The sequence below is a fragment of the Rana temporaria genome, chromosome 6, assembly GCF_905171775.1.
Source record: "Rana temporaria chromosome 6, aRanTem1.1, whole genome shotgun sequence".
NCBI lineage: Eukaryota > Metazoa > Chordata > Amphibia > Anura > Ranidae > Rana > Rana temporaria.
Window position 1 is genome coordinate 6,334,820 of NC_053494.1, and position 24,487 is coordinate 6,359,306.

Consider the following 24,487-nt stretch of genomic DNA (forward strand, 5'->3'; position numbering starts at 1 on the left):
GCCAGAGGATATATCCGCTGGAAACGGTCCGGCGGACCGTTTCCAGCGGATATCCTCTCGTGTGTACGGGGTCTTAGAGAGACCTAATGAAACATATCAATCTGGCAAAAATCCAGTGATCTCCTAAATTCTTGTGCAGTCTGCTTGTTTTGAACTTGCATCTCAAGTCAAATAGACTACAGAGGCCCCCCCCTCAGGTTTGCCAACTTTCAGTAAATTTACAAACAGTTTGTAAAATCCGTACTTTTTGTATCTGTCCTTGAATTTCCATTACAGTCATGTAGGCTGCATGTCAATAATTGACGTCCATGGACAGACGCAACAATTATGGATTTTACAAGCTGTTTGTAAATTTACTGAAAGTTGACAACCCTGCCCCCCCGGCCAGTGAACGCGATGAGAGAGAGAGAGAGAGGCGTTCTGTTGTCCTAACACCCAACCCTAATGTAGCCACCACATCTAAGAACTGCTCATTTCAATTGTTGTCCTTGACTTTGGATAGGCTATAAGGAGCTCCTCAGTTTTAACAAATACCTCCATATTTTCATAAAACTTAAATTCTTCTTTAAATGTTGGCAATAGAAAACAGTGTGGGCGATTTATTAAAGAAGTAGGACATGCTCATTTTGTAAAGTGATTTTTTTTTTTTACTTAGTCCATCCTATTTCCTTAACACATCCAATCACGTGTGAGTGCAAACACCTTTCTTGTATTCTTCCTTCCATGCGGTTTGGTGTTCTGTGCAAAGTGAACGATCTCCACGCCTGTCTAGGTCAGCAGAGATGGCGGTTTTATGGTTATTATATGAGTGTCAGCAGAAGAATAGTTGGGACCAGGATCACCCAGCGATGGTGTGAGAAGCTGGATGTAAGTAAAGGACTTCCTCCACATACCCTCGTTGGTTTCGGGATATTTGACACATCATTGAATGGAACGTTGAGATAGGAGCTGATCCAGGCTTGGTAGGTCGTCACCTGTGTGTACACCCCGGGGTAGTTGGGGTAGGCGCAGCCTATTCCTGAACTCACAACTCCAACCTGGTACCATACGCCCCGGACCTTACACACCAGAGGTCCTCCTGAGTCCCCCTGTAAGACATAAAAATTCATCAGTTGCACCAATGTCTATCTGTTCAGGATGAATCATTAAAATGTTTCAGTCTTTCCATGAATGTGTAATTACACAAATTAGTTGAGCACTCAGTAAATGGGTTCAGAATTGGCACTGCACCAAAACTTTAAGAAATTGCAACTAACCACATATTCCCCTTTGGTTTAACCCTTCACTCTCAGGCCCCATACACACGGGAGGATTTATCCGCAGATACGGTCCAGCGGACCGTTTCCGTGGATAAATCCTCTCGAGGATTTCAGCAGATTTTAATGCGATGGAGTGTACTCACCATCGCATTGAAATCCGCGCCGAAATCCTCTGGCGATGACGTGTCGCGCCGTCGCCGCGATTATGACGCGGCGACGTGCGCGACGCTGTCATATAAGGAATTCCACGCATGCGTTGAATCATTGCGACGCATGCGGGGGATCCCTTCAGACGGATGGATTCGGTGAGTCTGTACAGACCAGCGGATCCATCCGTTGGGATGGACTTCAGCAGATGGATTTGTTGAGCATGTCAGCAAATATTCATCTGCTGGAAATCCATCCCAGGGGAGATTTATCCGCGGAAAAAGATCCGCTGGCGTGTACACACCATAGGATCTATCCGCAGAAACCCATTCGCTGGGATTTATCTGCGGATGGATTCTATGGTGTGTACGGGGCCTCAGAGTTAATGTCAATTCCAGATCCTAATATCTGGGCTATTAGGGGTATTAAATATATAGGCCCGGATTCAGAAAGGACATACGACGGCGTATCTCCAGATACGCCGTCGTATGTCCGAATGAGCACCGTCGTATCTATGCGACTGATTCTTAGAATCAGTTGCGCTTGAATTCGGGCCAAGATACGACTGACGTAAGTCTCCTACACTTTCGTATCTTGGGTGCATATTTACGCTGGCCGCTAGGGGCGCTTCCGTATATTTCCACGTCGAATATGCAAATGAGGTAGATACGCCGATTCAGAAATGTACTTCCGCCCGTCGGATTTAGCTACGCCGTTTACGTAAGGCGTCGGTCCGGTGTAACTTTACCCCTCATAAAGCAGAGGTAAGTCATGTTAAGGGATGGACGTCGGAAACGTCGGAACAGCGTCGTATTTCACGTCGTTTGCGTAAGTCGTACGTGAATGGGGATGGGCGTAGGTTACGTTCACGTCGACTAAGCATTGAGCTGGCGTAACTTAGGGAGAAAATTCGACGTGATACTGAGCATGCGCGCGCATGCGCCGTTGGTTAGGCGGGTTATTTACGTGGGGTCACGATTCATTTCCATACAACACGTCCCCTACCAGCCTACTTTGAATTACGCGGGCTTACGCCGGCCCATTTACGCTATGCTGCCGTAACTTAGGGCGCAAGGTCTTTGTGAATACGGTACTCGCCTCTCTAAGTTACAGCGGCGTAGCGTATATGAGATGCGCTACGCCCGCCTAAACTTAAGCCATTCTTTCTGAATCTGGCCCATAGACCAGATCTGTGCCGGGGTCGGTTGCAGACCTTTGATGGATTGAAACAGAAATATGAATCGCCTAACTCATATTTGTTTGGATTCCTGCAGCTTCGGCATGCTTTTAGTGCTCAATTTGAAAATTCTCAAGTTGCTTTTTATACTTTGCCTCTAGAAGACTTACTCAGGGACAGATCTGTAACCAAACATCTGTCCAACATATACAAAGTAACGTCACCTAATATACACACAGGACTTGAAACTCTTAAGGCCAAGTGGGTGAAAGGCTTCCCAGGCTTGGATATGGAGGACCGGGAGGATGCATGGGAATTTTCCTTCACACAATTTCTTTCGGCAAGAGACAGACTAATACAATTTAAGATCATGCATAGGGTGTAATACACAGTTTGTGCTGGAAGTGTGTTGCTCCGTCGGCAGATTTTATTCATATATTCTGGTCCTGTCCTCAAATAAACAATTTTTGGAGGGAGGTAGCTACGGTTGTCTCCGCTGTTACCACCATCCAGATACCACTGATGGTGGAGGTGTGCCTACTGGGTCTTGCTGAACCTGGGGAGGTTACTAAAATAAATTATCAGAGAGCAGGTCCTATTACAAAACACCTCTGAGAGTCTCTGCCTTTGATGAGAGGGGGTGTGTGCCTTTCCTCCAATCAGCAATTTGAGCTATCTTGGCTGTATGCCCAGACATCCCACTCTGTGTTAAAGCGGAGTTCCACCTAAAAATGGAACTTCCACTTAACCCACTCCTCGCCCCCTTACATGCCACATTTGGCATGTCATTTTTTGGGGGGGGGGGAGTGGGGGCTTCAGGAGAAGGGGACTTCCTGTCCCACTTCCTCCTTCCGCCGAGGGGCTGGTAAGGCGATTAGCTTAATCGCCTTATTGCAGCCCCTCCCTGTAGGCGAGCGCCTGTCCAATCGGACGGCGCCGCGCCGCTCGCGCAGTGCCGCTCACGCATGCGCAGTGGGTGCCCGGCCTTGAAGCCAAAAGCTGTCACTGCTGGGTGCCCACACTAGGAATGAAGACGCCGGCTGGGGAGGGGGGGAGAGGAGCGGAGCCCCGGCCGGCGTGTCGCTGGAGCCGTGGAGCAGGTAAGTGTATGTTTATTAAAAGCCAGCAGCTACACTTTTTGTAGCTGCTGACTTTTAATAAACTTAAAAAAAGGCTGGAACACCCCTTTAACCAGGAAGAAAAAATCTCCTAACACAATCTCAACTTTCAAAACAGTATATAAATGTGAAGACAGCAGATATACATATACAACTTATGTAGGGAGATTTAGGTCATCCCTGTGTATCATCTGAGGTTGTTTACTACCCTGGGTGTGTGGAGGGTTTACATCTACTTTAAAGAGTGCCTAAGATAAACAGCCTTCTGTGTGCAGCAGGTGCCCCAGCACCCCCTCATACTTACCTGAGCCCCATCTCTGTCAAGCGATGTCCACGAATGTCTCAGCCACCGAGACTTTCCCTTATGATTGGCTGAGACACAGAAGTGGTGCCATTGGCTCCCGCTGCTGTCAATCAAAGTCAGTCAGCCAATCAAGAGAGAGAAGGGGGCAGGGCCAGGCAGCAGCTCTATGTCTGAATAGACAGAGGGAGCTGTGACTCGGCTTGGGTGCCTCCATAGCAAGCTGCTTGCTGTGGGGGCACTCGACAGGAAGGGGGGCTAGGAGCTCCAGGGAGGAACCCGGAAGGAGGAGAATTACAGCCACTTTAAGAACACTTGACCATGAGAATTTATAGGCTAAGAACAATCGACCATTAGGGAAAACACTATGTGGGGGACTTCCGCACTGTGTGCAGCCTATGGAGAAATTTGTACAAATGCCCGAATGAATAGGTGTTTGGCTGAATAAATAAGTGTTTGGCCAAATTAACCTCCAGCTGTAAAGTGAATTATTTAGCATTGGCATTACTACCTCTGATAAATGTGATGGCTTCCTCCTTGGTGTTATCAGGTAACAGACAAGGCAAGAATAACCTCTGTTTTATTTGTTCTTAAAAATAGACTTTAGTATCACTTTAACCATGGGCATCCGCTCCATAGGGCAAGGGGGGCAATTGACCCCCCCCCCTGGAAAATCGAGAAGGTGTTGAAGAGTCTAGCGGCCGCGGGCTGTCTGAGTGGTCTCGGCCCGTATGTCACACAGGCACAGCGAGCAGAGTGAAGCCGCCTCCCCCTTCAGTGTTTATGTGTACACAGGGGGAGGGAACCTGCTGTGCCTGTGCTGCGCTGATGGCTGATCTGAGGTACTGAATGGGATGGGGGAGGGGGGTCCGTCTGTGCTGAAGGGAGGTCTGTGCTGAATGGAGGGGCCTGTGTGCAATGGGGGGGGGGTCTGTGCTGAAGGGGGGGTCCATCTGTGCTGAATGTAGGGGTATGTGCAGAATGGGGGGGTCTGTGCAGAAGGGGGGTCCATCTGTGCTGAATGGAGGGGTCTGTGCTGAAGGGGGGTCTGTACATTCTCTAGGCTATATTTATATGGGCATGGAGTGAAGCTGAATTATCTCAAGAGCTATTTCACACTGCCAGCTGACCGCGTTATCGGTAAAGCGCCACTAAAAAGCGGCGCTTTACCATTGTTTTAGCTGCGCTATTCGGCCGCTAGCGGGACGCTTTTAACCCCCGTTAGCATTTTAAGAAAGGGTTAAATGCGACTGTGTATCACCGCTGCCGAAGCGCCCCCCTCTGAAAAAATTTCAGCGGACGCCCATGACTTTAACTCATGAGATCCATTCTGGAACGCTCTTGGTGTCACTCACCTGGCAGGAGTCTTTCCCCCCTTCCTTGTAGCCGGCACAGATCTGATCATACTGGACGGTGATGTCACCTCCTCCATTGTTATACATTTTTTGACATGTATAGCGGTCTATTAGAGGAACCATGACCTCCTGGAGGATCCCATAGGACACCGCACTTCCTGGTGATAAAACAGACAAGAAGATGATTAATGTCCATTCTTGGCAAGGCCGTACATAGACTGATCACTGTTATGTTCCATTCACATGTGCTTTGTAGGATTGCACTCAAAATTGCTCGGTTTCTCGTAACACACAAAAAAAAAGTGCATCTTTTTTGCAGAAGTAGAGCAATGCCATTTTTTTTCTTTCAGCCCTGCTGAGTTAAATGAAAACAAAAACTACTAGTGTGTACTAGGTTTTAACAAAAATAAAATCATTGGCCACCTTGTCCCTAGGCAAAAATAAAACGTTGAGCCCTGTGTGCTCTGCTCTAATTAGGATGTCTTTCTTCTTGTGTTATACTATACAAAAGGGAAGAGTGGCAGCGTGTGTCCCGTGCTCCTGATGATGTCATCGTTGGCGAAACTTGTAGGGCATAGACGGAACACATACCAATACCCTTACGCGATCCCACGGGCATCTTGGATTCTGGAATATGAGTTGTTTATATGATATGAAGTGCCTGGTTGTCATCTCTTTATTGTAAGTGCGTTTACCACATTAAATTGGTATTTTCTGTCTCAGCTTGGCTGTGCTGCGGGCTTATTCTGTTGTACTGGGGTATTCCTCCAGCCCCAGTGCTGCAGGTGGCAGCAGTGAAGTCAAGGTTTGGGTGATCTTTCCCAGCAGCCAATTTTTTTGGTGGGGGAGTGGATCTTGGGTGGGAGTTCCCACACTTTTTTCCCCAGGACTTGACCCCTGGTACACACCCTACACATACTCTTCCAGCTTCCTCCTGCACAAAACTGCTTGAAGCCTATCACTCCTCACTCAAGGTGGTCCCAACTGCATCCGAGCCCAGGCCCAAGGTCACCCCCCCCCCCAGACTGGGGAGCTCCATTAAAGGGCCTCGACAGCCTCCATACTCTCTCACTCCAGCACTTCCACCTAACAGGGTCAGCCCAGCTCTCCCCAACTTTGGGCTGACCCTGGGTATTTAAGGAAGCCTGCGCCCTGCCAATCCAAGCTGGGGATTTGTCAGAGCTCCCTAGAATACCCCAGGTGGCTCCACCTCCCCTCCAGCCTTTCTTTGTAGAAAACACTAGAAGATTCTAGATGGAAGTAGGAGGTCCTAGTGATGCCACCTGTGAGTCACCCAGCACTACACTGAGCCACTCCCAGCCAAGAATAAAAACAAACAGGCCTAGCTACCAGCCAGGCTGGCTTAAATTTACCTATCCTCTCTAGCACACTACTAGAGGGCATGAATCATGAATAATCATGAATTATGGGGCCCCTTACACAGCTTCAGGCATGGGCCCCCAGGAGCAGAGAACCCGGGGGGGGGGGGGGGTGCTGCCGCCTGAAATTTGAGAAGCGGGGGGGGCTTCCGCGTCCGCGAACTGAGAAGTGGGGGGGCCCTTTACAAAAAAAAGAATAAAGAAAAATATATATTAAAAAAAGGGGGGTAGCATCCGGGCCCTGGGGACCTCTGGGCCCTTTAATAAAAAGAAAAAAAGAAATAAAATATATATATAAAAATGTATATATTTTTTTTTTTAAAAAGGGGGGTTGCCATTTAAAGCTCTGGGCCCTTTAATAATAATAATAATAATAATATATATATATATAAAAATAAAATAAATAAAAAATATATATATACAAAAAAACATATTTTTTATAAAAAAAAGGGGGATTGTCATCCGGGGCCCTGGGGATCTCCGGGCCCCTGGGGACCTCCGAACCTCGAAAAAAAATATATAAGGGGGAGGGGGTTGCCATCCGGGCCCCTTACAGGTGTACTGCCTGTACCCCCCTGATGGCGGCCCTGCTAAAGGGTGCTACAATTGTATTGAAAATGAGTGAAATCACTTTTGCTTATCATTTCATGGACTCACCTCCAGAATATCTTGCACCCCAGCCGGTCACCCAGCACTCCGTACCACAGGGGAAGGTGGTGGTGGAAGATGGCAGACAGATTGGCATGATGTACTGAGTATAGTTGACGGGTGTGGCCAGCTGTATCAGGGCAATGTCTCCAGGGCTTGTAGTGTCTATATAATTACTATTGACAATGATAGATCTTACATCGGCAATAACTGTATGAGAGCTGGCCGCATCCAGCCGGTACAGGCCCAAATATACTTTATAATTCGATACCCGGATAGGTCTGCAGAAAGAAAACAGAACATAACATGTATAAATGAGGACCCATCTGCTATAGAAGGCAATGCAATATCATTACTATCAATGAATTTCAGAATCTAATGAATGAAATACAACTTCATTTGCTCTTTATGAATGGCCTGTATGTACACAGGCCAAACAAGTTCAAAAATAAAATATTAAAAGAGGCAGATAAAAAGATACAAAATAATGCAGCTCTGTATTGATATATCATTACATGCAAAAAAAAAATTTTTTTAATGCAAGTGGTGTAAACACCTGAATTAGTATCAGCCTCTTACAGTCTTTCTACAGCAAAGCTCAGCCTTGGGAAAGGATATACAGTAGAAGGAGCCAACCAATTATGGAGCATGTTGCTATAGGAAGAGAGCAGAGTGACAGAGAGATGAGCTTATCACTGTGCTGCTTCTCCATCACTGTCCAGTCACAGGCTGGAGGCAAGTTCAAGACAGCATAGGCTCAGAGGAGTTGGGTTGAATGATGATGGCCGTCATTATCCCCAATCTAGTCTAGTGGAAAATTTATTTTGGGAACAGCTATGGATTTAAGGTGAGTATTGTAGCAAAACTGCCTTTTATATCCTTTAATAGGCTATTACTTTTTGATAGAATTGCACTTTGAAAATAAATGTTTCCTTTCCCTTTATTTTAATAAATTTTTTACATATTTTGTATATTTTAGACTCACATGAGGACTTAAAGGAGTTGTAAAGGAATTTTTTTCCCCCCCTAAATAGCTTCCTTTACCTGAGTGCAGGGCCGCCATCAGGGGGGTACAGGCAGTACACCTGTAAGGGGCCCGGATGGCAACCCCCCTTTTTTTTTTGTTTTATTATTATTATTTTGTAAGGGGTCCATGGGTCCCCAGGGCTCTGAATGCGGCAACCCCCCTTTTTTTTTTTTTTTTTTTATAAAAAAATATATATATATATTTATTTTTTATTAAAGGGCCCAGAGGTCCCCAGGGCCCCGGGTGACAACCCCCCTCCCCTTTTTTTTATTAAAAAAAAAATATATATATTTTTTTTATTTCTTTATTTTATTTTTTATTTTATATATATTTATTTTATTTATTTTTTTATTAAAGGGCGCAGAGGTCCCCAGTAGGGTTGTCCCGATACCACTTTTTTAGGACTGAGTACAAGTACCGATACTTTTTTTCAAGTAGTCGCCGATACCGAATACCGATACTTTTTTTAAATGTGTCCCCAAATGCAGCCATGTCCCCCACATATGCAGCCATGTCCCCCCCAGCCATGTCCCTCACATATGCAGCCATGTCCCTCACATATGCAGCCATGTCCCTCTAGCCATGTCCCTCACATATGCAGCCATGTCCCTCTAGCCATGTCCCTCACATATGCAGCCATGTCCCTCTAGCCATGTCCCTCACATATGCAGCCATGTCCCTCTAGCCATGTCCCTCACATATGCAGCCATGTCCCGAGTCCAGCCATGTCCCGAGTCCAGCCATGTCCCGAGTCCAGCCATGTCCCGAGTCCAGCCATGTCCCCCATACCTTTGCCGCCACCGCATGGAGAAGATCACAGCATTCATTTGAATAGCTGTGATGTTCCCGCACGGCGTTTAACCCATGCGGCGGTGCGGTGCGATGCGGCGGCTTTCGATGCGGCGGCAGCAGCGGCGGGGGGGAAGTATTCTATTTAGGTATCGGGGGTATTTGCACGAGTACGAGTACTCCCGCAAATACTCGGTATCGGTCCCGATACCGATACTGGTATCGGTATCTGGACAACCCTAGTCCCCAGGGCCCTGGGTGGCAACCCCCCTTTTTTTTATAAATATATATATATATATATATATATATATATATATATATATATATATATATATTTTTTTTTTTTCTTTTTTCTTTTTATATCCAAATGGTAGACTATGAGTTTCGGGTATTGTATCGGCTACTCTTCCCTTGCATTTATCTATTCACAGTGAATAAGCATATAAACTCAATAGCTGAATGAAGAGTCCAATATTGGCACTCATTATTGGGATCTTTGGTGATATAAACCAATCACTAATGATCAATGAGGCACGCTTGGCACTTTTAAAGTGGACATTTTATAAAAGATGAACACTGTTTCAATAAATATGTCCATGACTGTTTTTTTAGAAACATTTTTCCAAAAGCAGAATGATTGGTGTCTGATGGAAGAATTGGTATATAAAGGTCACATGTTATACTCACTTGTGGATGCAATGTGCTGCCGTCATAACCCACTCCGGGGAGATCAGGGAGCCCCCACATAAATATTCTCCTTCTAATTCATTATCTATAAGAGCGACCTGCCAGGGCCACTGCCCATTTGTGGAACTTGTACCACCAACTATCCGATCGGACACGGAGGGGGAACCGCACACTGAAAAAAAAATGTTGATGACACAAATTTCAGCCACATATATTCAACACCAAACCCAACTAACTTGTATTTTATTTCAATTAATGTCCCCCCCCAGGCAGTGTTTACAATACAAAATGGATCTCAGCCTGCAATACACACCTCTTCTCTCGTGTTGTCCCCCTCAGTAATTGCTTTTTTGTCAAAGGATGTGTTCAGTCTTCTGATTTAATTGACACCCAACCTCATTCTTACTAGAAGACCGAGATACGCTTGTGCATGGAGGGCATCACCACAGCACTTCATTCACAAGGGAAAAATGCAGCGAGGGGTGCTGATTTTGTCATGTCTACATAATTAAAGCGGAGTTCCACCCAAAAGTGGAACTTCCGCTTAATCCACTCCTCGCCCCCTTACATGCCACATTTGGCATGTCATTTTTTTGGGGGGAGTGGGGGCTTCAGGAGGAGTGGGACTTCCTGTCCCACTTCCTCCTTCCGCCGAGGGGCTGCAAAGGCGAATAGTCTAATCGCCTTTTGGCAGCCCCTCTTGTAGGCGATCGCCTGGGACACGTGACAGGTCCCAGGCGATCGCCTGTCCAATCAGATGGCGCAGCGCCGCTCGCGGTAGCGCAGTGAGTGCCCGGCCGTGAAGCCGAAAGCTGTCACGGCCGGGTGCCCACAGTTAGGATGGAGACGCCGGCGGAGACGGGGGGAGAGGAGCGGAGCTCCGTGCGGCGCGGCGTTGGACGGGTAAGTGTATGTTTATTAAATGTTTATTAAAAGCCAGCAGCTACATTTTTTGTAGCTGCTGACTTTTAATAAACATAAAAAATGAGTGGAACACCCCTTTAAAAACTGCCCACCACCAGGAGAAGACCTGAAGAGAAAGAGGACCCTACACATCATGTGGTTGGCCTGAAGATACCCAAAAAGTGTAAGTTGAAAAAATATATATATATTTCTTTCTATATCATTATATATAGTCAACAATTTGTAAGGAGAATTTTATACCTCTTTCTATTATCTATCATATAACCAGATTATTGTAGACATGTGCACAACAAAAATTTTTTTTTTTTGTTTCATCTCGTTCAGTAGATTCATAAAGATTCATAATTTCGTAAGAGGCAAATTTTCCTATTCAGACCCGTTCGTATTTCGTAAGACGCAAGTTTCCCTATTCGGACCCGTTCGTATTTCGTAAGACGCAAGTTTCCCTATTCGGACCCGTTCGTATTTTCGTAACAGTTTTATTTTCATTGATACTGAATGATTCGTAATTCTGTCTAATTTATTTTCCTTGATTCGAAATTCATAATTTTGTTAGATAATAATTTTCGTCTAAAGGAGTCGTAATTTTGTACTTTCGTAAATACATTGTGGCGCGGTCATTGGCCTGAAGATTTTATACCTCTTTCTATTATCTATCATATAACCCAATTATTATTTAGAGTAATGATTCGAATATTTGATAACCTTGCCCCCACCCATCCACAGTTTGAGCCCATTTGGGGTGGAAGGGTGGTCTGGAGGCATGCCCTACAAAATTTCATAAATCATTTTTGGACCATAATTTGGGCCCACACCTTTATATATCTTAGGTCAATTCTATTTATGTATTGTGATTTCTTCTTTCCTTAGAGTTATAAATATTTAGACATGAGTCTTTTGGCTATATTTGTTTTCAATTTCTCTTTACCAAATACAAGAAATTTTACATTTATACATGATTCCTTTAAAATTTGCATCATTCCCTTTTTTCAATATACGGAATCTTGCTAAACTTCGATTGGTTACTTTGGGCCAGATTCACAGCCGAGATACGACGGAGTATCTCTCAGAGTATCTATGCGGCTGATTCATAGAACCAGTTACGCATAGATAGCCCTAAGATCCGACAGGTGTAATTGTTTTACTCTGTGGGATCTTAAGATGCAATACCGCGGCCGCCGCTGGGGGGAGTTCGCGTCGTAAACCAGCGTCGGGTATGCAAATTAGGAGTTACGGCGATCCACGACGGTTTTTCGTGTTCGCTACGTCGCTGCTAGTCTAGTTTCCCGTCGCAAAGTTAGTCGTCGTTTTGGGTGCCCTAACTTTACACAGCACACGTATGTGCTGTATAAAGTATGGCCATCGTTCCCGCGTCGAAATTTAAAAATTCACGTCGTTTGCGTAAGACGTCCGGGAATACGGAATTGCGCTACGCACGTCGCCGTTCGAAAAAATGACGTCACTTCGCGCAAAGCACGACGGGAATTACGAAACGGAGCATGCGCAACAGGTCCGGCGCGGGAGCGCGCCTAATTTAAATGGCACACGCCCCTTTAAATTACGCGGGCTTACGCCGGAGGCCGCCAGCGTAGGTTTTCATTGCAAGTGCTTTGTGAATCAGGCACTTGCGATGAAAACTTGCGGCGGTGTAACGTATCTACGATACGTTACGCCGCCGCAGTTCTACATGAATCTGGCCCTTTATTCTTAAAACCCAATACCTTTTACCTTACATTTATATCCTCACATTCTCTCCCACTCCCATTCATCCCCTCATTAAAAAAAAACACACACACAACACCATCTACCGTACATACAGTACTTATGTATGTATGTATGTATATATATATATATATATATATATATATATATATATATATATATACAGTATATAAAATATATATTTTTTTCTCCTACTATACCCTATATACATATTCTTTCATTCCTTCCGATAGCCTATATTCATCCCATTTTTTCCCATAATTCTGACGCTTGACTATTTATATATCCTTATTCTCTTATCTGTTTTTCCATGTATTGTATTTCGCTCAGTTCACATATCTAATCTGCTACGTTTGGACTTGTATTTTCCCTCCAATTACGAGCTAGGATTGTTCTAGCGGCCGTTGTCATATGATGAAACATATCCTTCTTTATACTATTTGTTGAATCTGGGGTCAGAGATAGCAGTGAAATATCTAAACCTGGATTCCTCTCTACTCCCGACACTTTCCCATATATTTCATGAACTTTTTCCCAAAAATTTCTCACTCATCATGTGATTGGCCTGAAGATTTTATACCTCTTTCTATTATCTATCATATAACCCAATTATTATTTAGAGTAATGATTCGAATATTTGATAACCTTGCCCCCACTCATCCACAGTTTAAGCCCATTTGGGGTGGAAGGGTGGTCTGGAGGCATTTCCTACAGAATTTCATAAATCATTTTTGGCTATATTTGTATCCCATATTACAATACATGTTATACTTTGTGTTTCCTTCTGTAAATTTCAATACAAATATTGAAAAAGAAATATAATAAGATATTGCTGGAAGGAAACTCCAGGGGGGAAGAGAAGGTCCAGTCAGAGGTTAGCATCACTGAAGTTGATTATCCTCAACCATTTATATAAAATTGTTTAAAAAATATCTACCAACTAGAGGAAATAATCAAAAGAATCTTCTTTTTTGAATCTCTATGAACGTTATCTAATCTATGGAAATAATCCTATTAATGTAAGGAAAGGTTTTCAGAAACATTATGTAACAGTGGCCCGGATTCAGAGAGCAATTGCGCCTGCGTAACCATAGTTACGCAGCGCAATTGCTTACTTGCGCCGGCGTAACGAATGCTCCTGATTCAGGAACCTCGTTACGCCGACTGCAGCCTAAGATATGCGTGGCATAAGGCTCTTATTCCCGCATATCTTAGGCTGCATTCTTGCGATGGCCGCTAGGTGGCGTTCCCGTTGTGCTCAGTGTATAGTATGCAAATTGCATACTAACGCCGATTCACAACATTACGCGGGCCCTGCGTACGCAGTTTAAGTCGTTTGCGTACGGCGGTTTTCGCGTAAGGCTGCCCCTGCTATTAGCAGGCGCAGCCAATGTTACGTATACCCGTCGGTCCCGCGTGGCGAAATTTGAACTTTACGTAGTTTGCGTAAGTGATTCGTGAATGGCGCTGGACGCCATTCACGTTCACTTTAAAGCAAATGACGCGACGTCATTTGCCGCAATGCACGTCGGGAAAGTTTCCCGACTGAGCATGTGCTCTACGATCGGCGCGGGAACGCGCCTAATTGAAATGATTCCGGCCCCCTGCGGGATCATTTAAATTGCGCGCGCTTACGCCGGGCATTTTGCCGGAGCGCCCACGCAATTTACGGAGCTACTGCTCCGTGAATCGCAGGTAGCGCAGAAAATTTGCGGGGGCGCAGCAGGGCAAAAACGGTGCCCTGTGCCTGCGTAAAAAATGCGCATATCTTACTGAATCTACCCCATTATGTATAAGGCTCAGTTCACAAAGCTGGATAGCTTTCTACTTATCTGCTTAAGGACATGTCACCCCGATATATGTCGGCAAAATGGAACGGCTGGGCAGATTAACGTATATATACGTTGCCCTATAAGACGCCGGATTTGGGGGGGGGGGGCGCACGAGGTATCGCCACGATCGTTAGAGCGAGAGCAATAATTCTAGCCCCAGACCTCCTCTGTAACTCAAAACATGCAACCTCTAAACATACTAGCTCATTATGCCTTTCTCTTGCAGTTTTTTTTTTAAATAAATGCTTTAGAGGGTTTACTTCCTCTTTTATCCTTTCACGTAATTGGGTATTCTTTGCAAAAGTGAATGTCATCTGCTATTTTAGTAAATCAACCCCATTTTGTAGGTCAACTGATATGGAAGTCTTCTATTATATAAGGCCCCGTACACACGACCGGATCTGTCCGCTGGGATTTATCCGCGGATCAGTTCCAGCGGACAGATCCGGTCGTGTGTAGGCCCGAGCGGACATTTCCCAGCGGATAAAAATCCAACCGACGGATTTCCAGCGGATAAAAATTTCTTAGCATGCTAAGAAATCTATCCGCTGGAATCCAGTCCCTCGGACTTATCCGGTCGTCTGTACAGACTCACCGGATAAGTCCGCCCGATCCCCATTTCTCGCATGCGTCGAAGTGATTCGACGCATGCGTGGAAGTATTTACCTTCCAGGGTCGCGCACGTCGCGGCGACGGCGCGGCCACGTCACCGCGGATGTTTTCCGCGGAGATTTTGATCTGATAGTGTGTACAGCCATCAGATCAAAATCCGCCAGCGGACATATCCGATGGAAACGGTCCGGCGGACACTAAGGCCTCGTCTGTACAAGGCCTTAGTGTCAGCAGAAAGAGTAGTTTGGACCAGAATCATCCATTGATTATGTGAAAGGCAAGGGGGGGGGGGGGGCAACGGGTAACCCCATTGTCTAGATGAGTTATGAGGATGCATCATCCAGTTGTTTGTGATGATAATATGACGTTACCGTTAGATGGCATTGTTGATAATGGAACGCTGTTGTTTGGATAGAAAGTGCTTCCTACGGAGCCTGAGTTGATGTAGTTTCCTCCACATGTCCTTGTTGGTGTCGGGATATTTGACACATAATTGAATGCAACGTTCAGGTAGGTGCTGATCCAGGTTTGGTAGCTTGTCACCAGTGTGTACACCCCGGGGTAGTTCAGTTCTGCACATCCTATTCCCCAGCTCACAACTCCAACCTGGTACCATACGCCCTGGACCTTACACACCAGAGGTCCTCCCGAGTCCCCCTGTAAGACATAGATAATCATCAGTTGCACCAATGTCTATCTGTTCAGTATAATTCAACAACATGTTTCACTCTTACCATTTGGCTTTTCCATGAATGTGTAATCATGCAAACTAGTTGAACACTCAGTAAATAGAAATAGAATAGGGACGGCACAAGAACTATGGGCCAGATTCACGTAGCCCGGGCGCAGCGTAACGTAACCGATTTACGTTACACCGCCGCAAATTTTCTGTCTAAGTGCCCGATCCACAAAGCACTTACCTGGAAATTTGCGGCGGTGTACCGTAAATCCGTCCGACGCAAGGCGGGGCCAATTCAAATGGGGCGGGTACCATTTAAATTAGGCGCGCTCCCGCGCAGGACGTACTGCGCATTGCTCCCGACGCAAATTTCCCGACGTGCTTTGCGCGAAATTACGACGCGCCGACGTTTTGTGAATCGTGACGTGAAAAAAAGACTTGCGCCGGGAAAAAGAAAAAAATGTAAAAAAAATTCAAAAGCGACGCGGGAAAGACGGGTATACTTTTACATAGTGGAGTAATTTTCCACTTTGTAAAAGGTGCCCTATCTTTGCATGACGGCAAACTTACACTCGCGGCGACGTAACGACGGGAAAAAGCTTTGTGGATCGCCGTAACTCCTAATTTGCATACCCGACGCTGGTTTACGACGCGAACTCCCCCCAGCGGCGGCCGCGGTACTGCATCCTAAGATCCGACAGTGTAAAACAATTACACCTGTCGGATCTTATGGATATCTATGCGTAACTGATTCTATGAATCAGCCGCATAGATAGAAACAGAGATACGACAGCGTATCAGCAGATACGCCTTCGTATCCCTTTTGTGAATCTGGCCCTTTAAGAATTAGCAACCAAGTCAATTTTGATTTGGAAAACTTGCTTGACCGGTTCCCTAATGACTCCTGCAGATATACGTCGGCAGAATGGCGCGGCTGGGTAAAGTGATGTGTATATATACGTCACTTTGAAATTCTCGCCATGCTGGCGCGCACTCCCTGTAGTGAGCTCCGTGACCGCGCCCGCGGGACCCGCAGACGCGATGTCCGCCGGTGTCCCGCGATCGGGTCACAGAGCTGCAGAACGGGGAGAGGCAAGTGTAAACATGCCTCTCCCCGTTCTGCCTAGTGACACTGTCACTGATTGTCTGTTCCCTGCGATCGGGAACAGCGATCAGTGACGTGTCACATGTAGCCACGCCCCCTAACAGTAAGAATCACTCCCTAGGGCACACATAACCCCTTCAGCGCCACCTAGTGGTTAACCCCTTCACTGCCAGTGGCATTTTCACAGTAATCATTGCATTTTTATCGCACTGATCGCTGTAAAAATAACAATGGTCCCAAAAATGTGTCAAAAGTGTCCGATGTGTCCACCATAAAAATCGCAGGTCGCCACCATTACTAGTAAAAAAAAATTATTTTAATAAAAATGCCATAAAACGATCCCCTATTTTGTAGACGGTAGACGCTATAACTTTTGCGCAAACCAATCAATAATCGCTTCTTTTACGAAAAATATGTAGAAGAATACGCATCGGCCTAAACTGAGGGAAAAAATAGTTTTTTTATATATTTTTGGGGATATTTATTATAGCAAAAAGTAAAAAATATTCTTTTTTTTTTCAAAATTGTCGCTCTAATTTTTTTTTTTCTGCGCAAAAAATAAAAACCGCAGAGCTGATCAAATACCACCAAAAGAAAGCTCTATTTGTGGGAAAAAAAGGACGTCAATTTTGTTTGGGAGCCGCGTCGCACGACCGCGCAATTGTCAGTTAAAGCGACGCAGTGCCGAATTCGCAAAAAGTGGCCCGGTCATTGACCAGCAATATGGTCCGGGGCTGAAGTGGTTAAATAACAAAACATGTTATACTTACCTCCACTGTGCAGCTTGTTTTGCACAGAGTGGCCCCGAACCTGGTCTTCTGGGGTCCCTCGGCAGCTGTCTCGTCTCTCACCCCGCAAGGACTCAACACCTTAATGAGAGCTCACATGGTGTTGAGTGCTTGCGGGCACGCTCCCGTGATACAGCCGGCGGCCATAGCCGCTCACTGTACAGTATCACTCGGCCCCGCCCCCCGGCTTCAATGCTTTGTACGTTTGCTGACGACTGAAGTGTAAACAAAACAGTTGCTGGCAGGTATCGCTAAGGCCTCGTACACACGATAGGTTAACCAGTGGACAACAGTCTGAAGGACCGTTGTCCTAGGTAACCGATGAAGCTGACTGATGGTCCGTCGTGCCCACACACCATCAGTTAAAAAAACGATCGTGTCAGAACGCGGTGACGTAAAACACAATGTTGTGCTGAAAAAAACGAAGTTCAATGCTTCCAAGCATGTGTCGACTTGATTCTGAGCATGCGTGTATTTTTAACCGATGGACGTGCCTACTAACGATCGTTTTTTTCCCATCGGTTAGGAATCCATCGGTTAATTTTAAAGCAAGTTGGCTTTTTTTTAACCTACGGATAAATAACCTATGGGGATGCATTGATTCTTCTTCCTGTGAAGAGATCCAGACCTAAAGGTGAGCCATGCTGGAATGTTCTTGGGGTCACTCACCTGGCAGGAGTCCTTTCCCCCATCCTTGTAGCCGGCACAGATCTGATCATACTGGATGCGGTAGGAACTTCCCACATTGTAATATGTTTGACATGTATTGCGGTCAATTAAAGGAACCATAACCTCCTGGAGGATCCCATTCCTAACTAGGCTCCCTGGTGATGAAACATAGAGAAGAAGATGATTATGAGATAATATACAGATATATAAATGGATCACCTTTATGATCCTTTCACACACATGTGCATTGCAGGAATGCACTAAAAATGCCATGTGTTCCCTTAACATACTTTAGCACCCTCCAAACTAGATTACTAAGAGTTTAGATACATTTCATTCGGCTCCTCTGTAGCCAGTGGAAAGAGGTTTGATTGCTTTTGGCTGTTCTGGGTCCTGCTAGCTGCAGGTTTGACTGCTTTTCCACAGATTTCTGGAAGGTTCCAGAATTGAGCGGATGGAAGAGGCAATCCCTGGCAGTATAAATGACCAGTAGGTGAGGTGTGTATAAATGCACTGGGGACTGGAACAGCAGCGTCCTTGTTCCTATGGGAGCATACCAAGCCTGAGGGCTTAGGCTCTTTGAGCTGATTAGCTGCAGCTTAGAAGAAGTCTTTCTGGGTTCCAACTCCAGCTATAACTAGGGGACCCATCTCCAGGGATGGACTGGCCATTGGGACTACAGGGAGTTTCCCGGTGGGCCGATGGCTCAGTGGGCCGGCTTCAGTGACAGCGGCCTGGGAGTTTCTCACTTCTGCCTAATCTTGTCCCATAAGGGGGGGCACCAAACTGATTCTTTGCCCCAGGTGAAATAATGTCTAGCTTCCCCACTGGTCCTGCCTATAAGAGTACCAGTACCAGCCGTTCTACTCTAATAAAGAGTGGCTAGTGAAGAGGGAGAGGGTGCTTGGGTGGCCGGGGGGGTGCGGGAGTTGTCCGGCCGCTGTGGGAGAGACCTGTCATAGTGGGCTAGTCTGGATGAAGTCCAGGGCCAACATTTTGTCCCAGTCCAGCCCTGCCCATCTCCAGTGTTCTTCAGCAGTGCAGGAAATCCACAGAGGATTTGACTTGGAGCCATCCAGTACTGCAAGAAAGCATACACAGTGGGCCAGATTCACAAAGAGATACGCCGTCGTATCTCTGACTTAGGCCCGTCGTATTTATGCGACTGATTCATAGAATCAGTTACGCATAGATATGCCTAAGATCCGACAGGTGTAACTGTGTTACACCATCGGATCTTACCTGCAATTTAAAAATGGCCGTGGGGGGCGTTCTCGCTGATTTACGCTGAGAAATATGTAAATCAGCGAGATACGCCAATTCACGAACGTACGCGGGCCCGACGCAGTGTTGTTACAACGTTTTTTTTTACGTCGTTTGCGTACGCCGATTCAGAAACCTGTGCGCCGCAAGTTACGCTCACACCGAAACCACTGACGTCCTAGCGACGTCAGTGGGAGCAATGCACGCCGGGAAATATTTATTTCCTTTTCCAGGTCGGGAACTTATTTTTTTTGGTGAATGAGTAAGGGTACTACTCTCTGCTACATTCACATCTGGCCCCCCCCCTTGTTAAAGAGGACTTCCAGATTCAGATAAACCCCCCTGCAGACTCCCACAAATGCTGGCCAGGGTTGTGGGGAAGAGGCCCTCATCCCCATTAACATGGGGACAAGGTGCTTAAGAGGGGGAAAAGCACCAAAGCACCCCCTCAAATTGAGGACATGTGGACTGGTATGGTTCAGGAAGGAGGGCGCTTCCCCCCCCCCTTTCCTGACCTGCCAGGCTAGATTTCAGCATGGGGGTTACCCTCAAAATTCACACCAGACCTGAAGGGCCTCCAAATACAATTTTTTTTCTTAATTTTTTTTTAAGACGCCGGCGGCTGCCCGCTCCTTAACAATGTGTTATTTACTACTGTAAATAAATATACCAGCTATTGCCAGGCATAAAAATTGACCCATGTTTTCACTATTAAAATACTGCATGACTTCATACAATCCTTTAGATTGTAAGCTCCTATTCGGCTTGCGAGTAAGAACACAAGAGTGCCCCTATGGCAAGCAACTTGCTATTGGGGAACTCAGCGGGGTGGGGAGCCAAGAGCACAACCGGGGGAACAGGCTCGGGGCTGCTCTGTGCAAAACCATTCCACAGAGCAGGTAACTATGACATATTTGTTTTTTAACCACTTCAGCCCTGGAAGAATTGCCCAATGACTGGGCCATTTTTTGAGATATGGCATTGCGTCGCTTTAACTGACAATTGCGCGGTCGTGCAACGTTGCACCTAAGCAAAATTTACATACTTTTTTTCCCACAAAAAGCTTTCCTTTTGGTGATATTTGATAACCTCTGTGGTTTTAATTGTTTGCGCTATAAACATAAAAATAGCGACAATTTAAAAAAAATATATATATATTTTGAAATTGTTGCTATAATAAATATCCCCCAAAAATATATATGCAAAAAATGTCTTTCTCAGTTTAGGCCGAATCGTATTCTTCTACATATTTTTGGTAAATAAAATCGCAATAAGCGTTTATCGATTGGTTTGCTCAAAAGTCATAGCGTCTACAAAATAGGGGATAGATTTATGGCATTTTTTATCATTTTTTTTATTAGTAATGGCGGCGATCTGCGATTTTTATCGCGACTGTGACATTATGACGGACACATCGGAAACTTTTGACGCTATTTTGGGACCATTGTCATTTTTCAGCGATCAGTGCTATAAAAATGTGATGATCACTGTGTAAATAACACTGGCAGGGAAGGGGTTAAACACTAGGGGGTGATGAAGGGGTTAAGTGTGTCCTAGGGAGTGATTCTAACTGTGTGGGGGGGGGGGCTGGGCTACAAGTGACATGACAGTGATCACTGCTCTTGATGACAGTGAAGCCATGTACACACAATCAGTCCATCCGATGAGAACGGACTGAAGGACCGTTTCATCGGTTCACCGATGAAGCTGACTGATGGTCTGATGTGCCTACACACCATCGGTTAAAGAAGCGTTCAGTTCAGAACGCGGTGACGTAAAACACAACGACGTGCTGAAAAAAACGAAGTTCAATGCTTCCAAGCATGCATCGACTCGACTCCGAGCATGCGTGGACCTTTAACCGATGCTTTTGCATACTAACCATCGGTTTTGACCTATCGGTTAGGCGTCCATCGGTTCAATTTTAAAGCAAGTTCTACATTTTTGGACCGAAGGATAACTGACCGATGGGGCCCACACACAATCGGTTTGGACCGATGAAAAGGACCTCCAGTCCGGTTTCATCGGTTTTGACCGACCGTGTGTATGCGGCCTGAGAAGTAGATCACTGTCCTGTCACTAGACAGAACAGTGAAATGCCTTGTTTACATCTCCCCGTTCTGCCGCTCTGTAAGACAATGGCATGACCCGCGGGCACGCTCACAGAGCATGGCAACAAATTCAAAGGGGCACCTGGACGAAGTAAGTTATTACGAAACGGACGTAGGTCGGAGCGGCGTACTGACGTCACCTCGAGCTCCATACGATTCCCCAGTAGGGCGGGTGTCTGTGTTTTGTGTATCGGCCGTCACACCAGACTTTAAGGCCTATTTGATCTGCAACATTGTGAGTGTATTAACAAACCTTTTTAATAAATTATTTTTACCTCACCTTTTTACTGTATGAAAAATCCCTGATTTCTACAGTCAACTGGTTATTCCTGCACTCAGTGGCCCGGATTCACAGACAACTTACGCCGACGTATCTGTTGATACGCCGCGTAAGTTGTAGTATGCGCCGTCGTATCTATGCGCTGTATTCAGGAATCCAGAAACGCCTGAATTTCTGCTTGATCCGACCGACGTAAGTCTCCTTACGCCGTCGTATCTTGGGGTGCAGTGGCGATTCAGTTCGCATGTGTAGCGCTATATACATTTCTCACTCACTCACTCATGGACTTTCACATTATTATATTTAGTTGTCTGTTATTACCACTTATTGTAACACTATATATTGGTTATCATCCATCATCTTGTGGTATTTCTGTTAAGTGTACCACTCACGACTGTATAGCGCTGCACTATTTATTTTTATTATCATTTCATGGACTCACCTCCAGAATATCTTGTACCCCATCCAGTCACCCAGCACTCCGTACCACAGGGGAAGGTGGTGGTGGAAGATGGCAGACAGATTGGCATGATGTACTGAGTATAGGTGACAGGTGTGGCCAGCTGTATCAGGGCGATGTCCCCGGGATCTCCATCACTTGTAAAATTATTATTGACGATGATATTCCTTACATTGGCAACAACTGTATGAGAGCTGGTTACATCCAGCTGGTACATGCCCAAATATACTTTATAATTTGATATCCGGATAGGACTGCAGAAAGAAAACAGAATATAACATATACATTTGGATCCATCTGCTGAAGGCATCATTACTATCAATGACCTTCAGAATCTAATGAATGAAATACAACTTATAATTTGTTTTCTATGATTGTATGTACATAAGCCCATGAACGGATCATCAGAGTTTACTGTGATGCTAAGTCACTGTAATCTCTATTGAAATCTCAGAAGTGGCTATAAAGGAGACCAATTAAGGCAGCTCTGTATTGAATAATACACCATTGCATGTGAAGCGCCCCCTTACTTTCAGTATGGGCACTACGCTAAAGTTAGTGGGCAATGGGAGAGTTACCTTGCTCCCATTCACTATTTGTTCAAATTGTGGGACTTCTGTCATTCCAGAAATGTCCACTGGGTCAGTCTGTGGTCCAGGGATGCAATGTCATCCCTGGCCAGCAGTTGGCGCCAGAGGGGTTCTGGCAGAGTAAGTTTCTCCAGCAGCCAATCAGAGGAGTTTTTCCCTCACAGCGAGTGCTGGAGAGGAGTATATCTGTGACAGGTGTCATGTGTTCTAAAATCTTCGCGGGGTCCCCGTTCCAGGTACGGCATCCACCTTCAGGGTGCGCGCATCCATGGACCCCGCCAGCGTGGCCCACCTGGCCATAATTGCAGACTACTTGGGACCTCATCCGGAGGTACAAGGGGACCCCAGTGACTGTCTGGGTTCCCGGTTCTATTGAAAGGATCCCAGGTTGGGTGCCATACGATTGGGGAGTCGGTTTGAGGAGGACCCAGAGGCAGGTCGTCCAACAGAGCCTGGACAAACCAATTGGGGATCCGGTGACCAGAGTGCTGACAGGTATGTTTGCTGTCATCTGGTGACCGATGCAGAAATCTACTGGGAGGATTCGCTCCATTTATCCATCTAGCTCAGTTATTGTAATTGGCCTGTGGCAGAGGCCCGAGCCGGGTCTGTGGGAGTGGCCCGTTCCTCCCAGGAATCCTAAGTGACATCTCAGCTGCCAGGCTCATAAAAAGGGGTCTGTCCGGGGGCACTTTACCCACTCAGTTGGAGTGGCGACGAGTTACAAATTGGTACTACGCAGAGCAGTACTGACTGCTCTATTTAATATCCAGGCCTGATACTGCAAGGTTTTTCCTCTCTCTCTATTCATCAACTTTGCCCTTCCCAATTGATGTTGATGTTGGCCGTGTTTGGCCTGGAAAATAAAGCATTGGAAAAAAACCTTTATTCACTGTCTGGACCTTCGCTCGCTGTTTGTCTCTACAATTGCACCCCTAGACAACGCCAGGGTAACTTAATAGGCCGATCCCAAATCAAACAGGCTCAGAGGAGCTGGGTTGAATGATGCCAGCCATTATTCAGTCTGAAAGGCTGAGCACATCTACTGGCAGTAAAGAAGTACTCTTAGGAACAGATGGGGATTGAAGGGAATGTAGCAGAATCTCTAACCTCTTCCAGTCTAACGAGAACCTTTGAGGCCACAGACCGCTGACATCCTTCAATATGTAGTGGATTGTGAGGCATAGTGGGTGCAAAGGTGGTAAAAGTCATTGGGAGCCAGACACTTCTTGGATGCAAAAGAGGTTTTATTCCTTTTAACAGTCCTTTTTATATTTTGCAAGGGAAAGAGGGTTAGGGCCAGGACACCCTTAAGTAGTTGCAATTTCAATAGGCAGATTCAGAGACTTCAATAGGAAGACAGCCGTACAGGGAAAGGCATCCAGCAAGGTGCCACTTCTGCATGTGCAAGTTTGCTGTCTCATATGGCGACACTATTTAACAGTTCCTAACGCAAAGTTCAACAGTTCTTTCAACTTCACTACAATGTCCACTTGTTGCTCTTCAGCCCTTTAAGCTCATGGTCTCTCACTGGACTCTCTGATTCACTGACTCTGAATCCCATG

The 24,487-nt window shown here is 45.8% G+C and overlaps 2 protein-coding genes across 2 annotated transcripts in view; both read right to left on the bottom strand.

Annotated features, from left to right (window-relative positions):
* On the bottom strand, positions 1 to 22,580 carry LOC120942961 (transmembrane protease serine 9-like). The gene is made up of 7 exons (XM_040355959.1): positions 22,315 to 22,580; positions 18,219 to 18,373; positions 15,349 to 15,634; positions 9,888 to 10,059; positions 7,394 to 7,665; positions 5,358 to 5,515; positions 1 to 1,088 (listed from the first exon to the last, which is right to left on the bottom strand). Exons 1-7 carry the CDS (start codon positions 22,547 to 22,549, stop codon positions 801 to 803), a joined length of 1,566 nt encoding a protein of 521 aa, XP_040211893.1. The 5' UTR covers positions 22,550 to 22,580; the 3' UTR covers positions 1 to 800.
* The window catches only part of LOC120942963 (serine protease 33-like), a 103,889-nt gene that overhangs the window by 70,701 nt on the left and 8,701 nt on the right, over positions 1 to 24,487 (bottom strand). The window lies entirely within an intron of this gene.

Coding starts and splice junctions, on each gene's coding strand:
- LOC120942961 (XM_040355959.1), bottom strand. CDS start 22,549: ATGTACCAGCTGGATGTAACCAGCTCTCATACAGTTGTTGCCAATGTA. Junction 7,666..9,887: donor GCAGCACATTGCATCCACAA/GTGAGTATAACA, acceptor TTCTTTCTGCAG/ACCTATCCGGGTATCGAATT. Junction 5,516..7,393: donor GGGTGCAAGATATTCTGGAG/GTGAGTCCATGA, acceptor TTTTATCACCAG/GAAGTGCGGTGTCCTATGGG.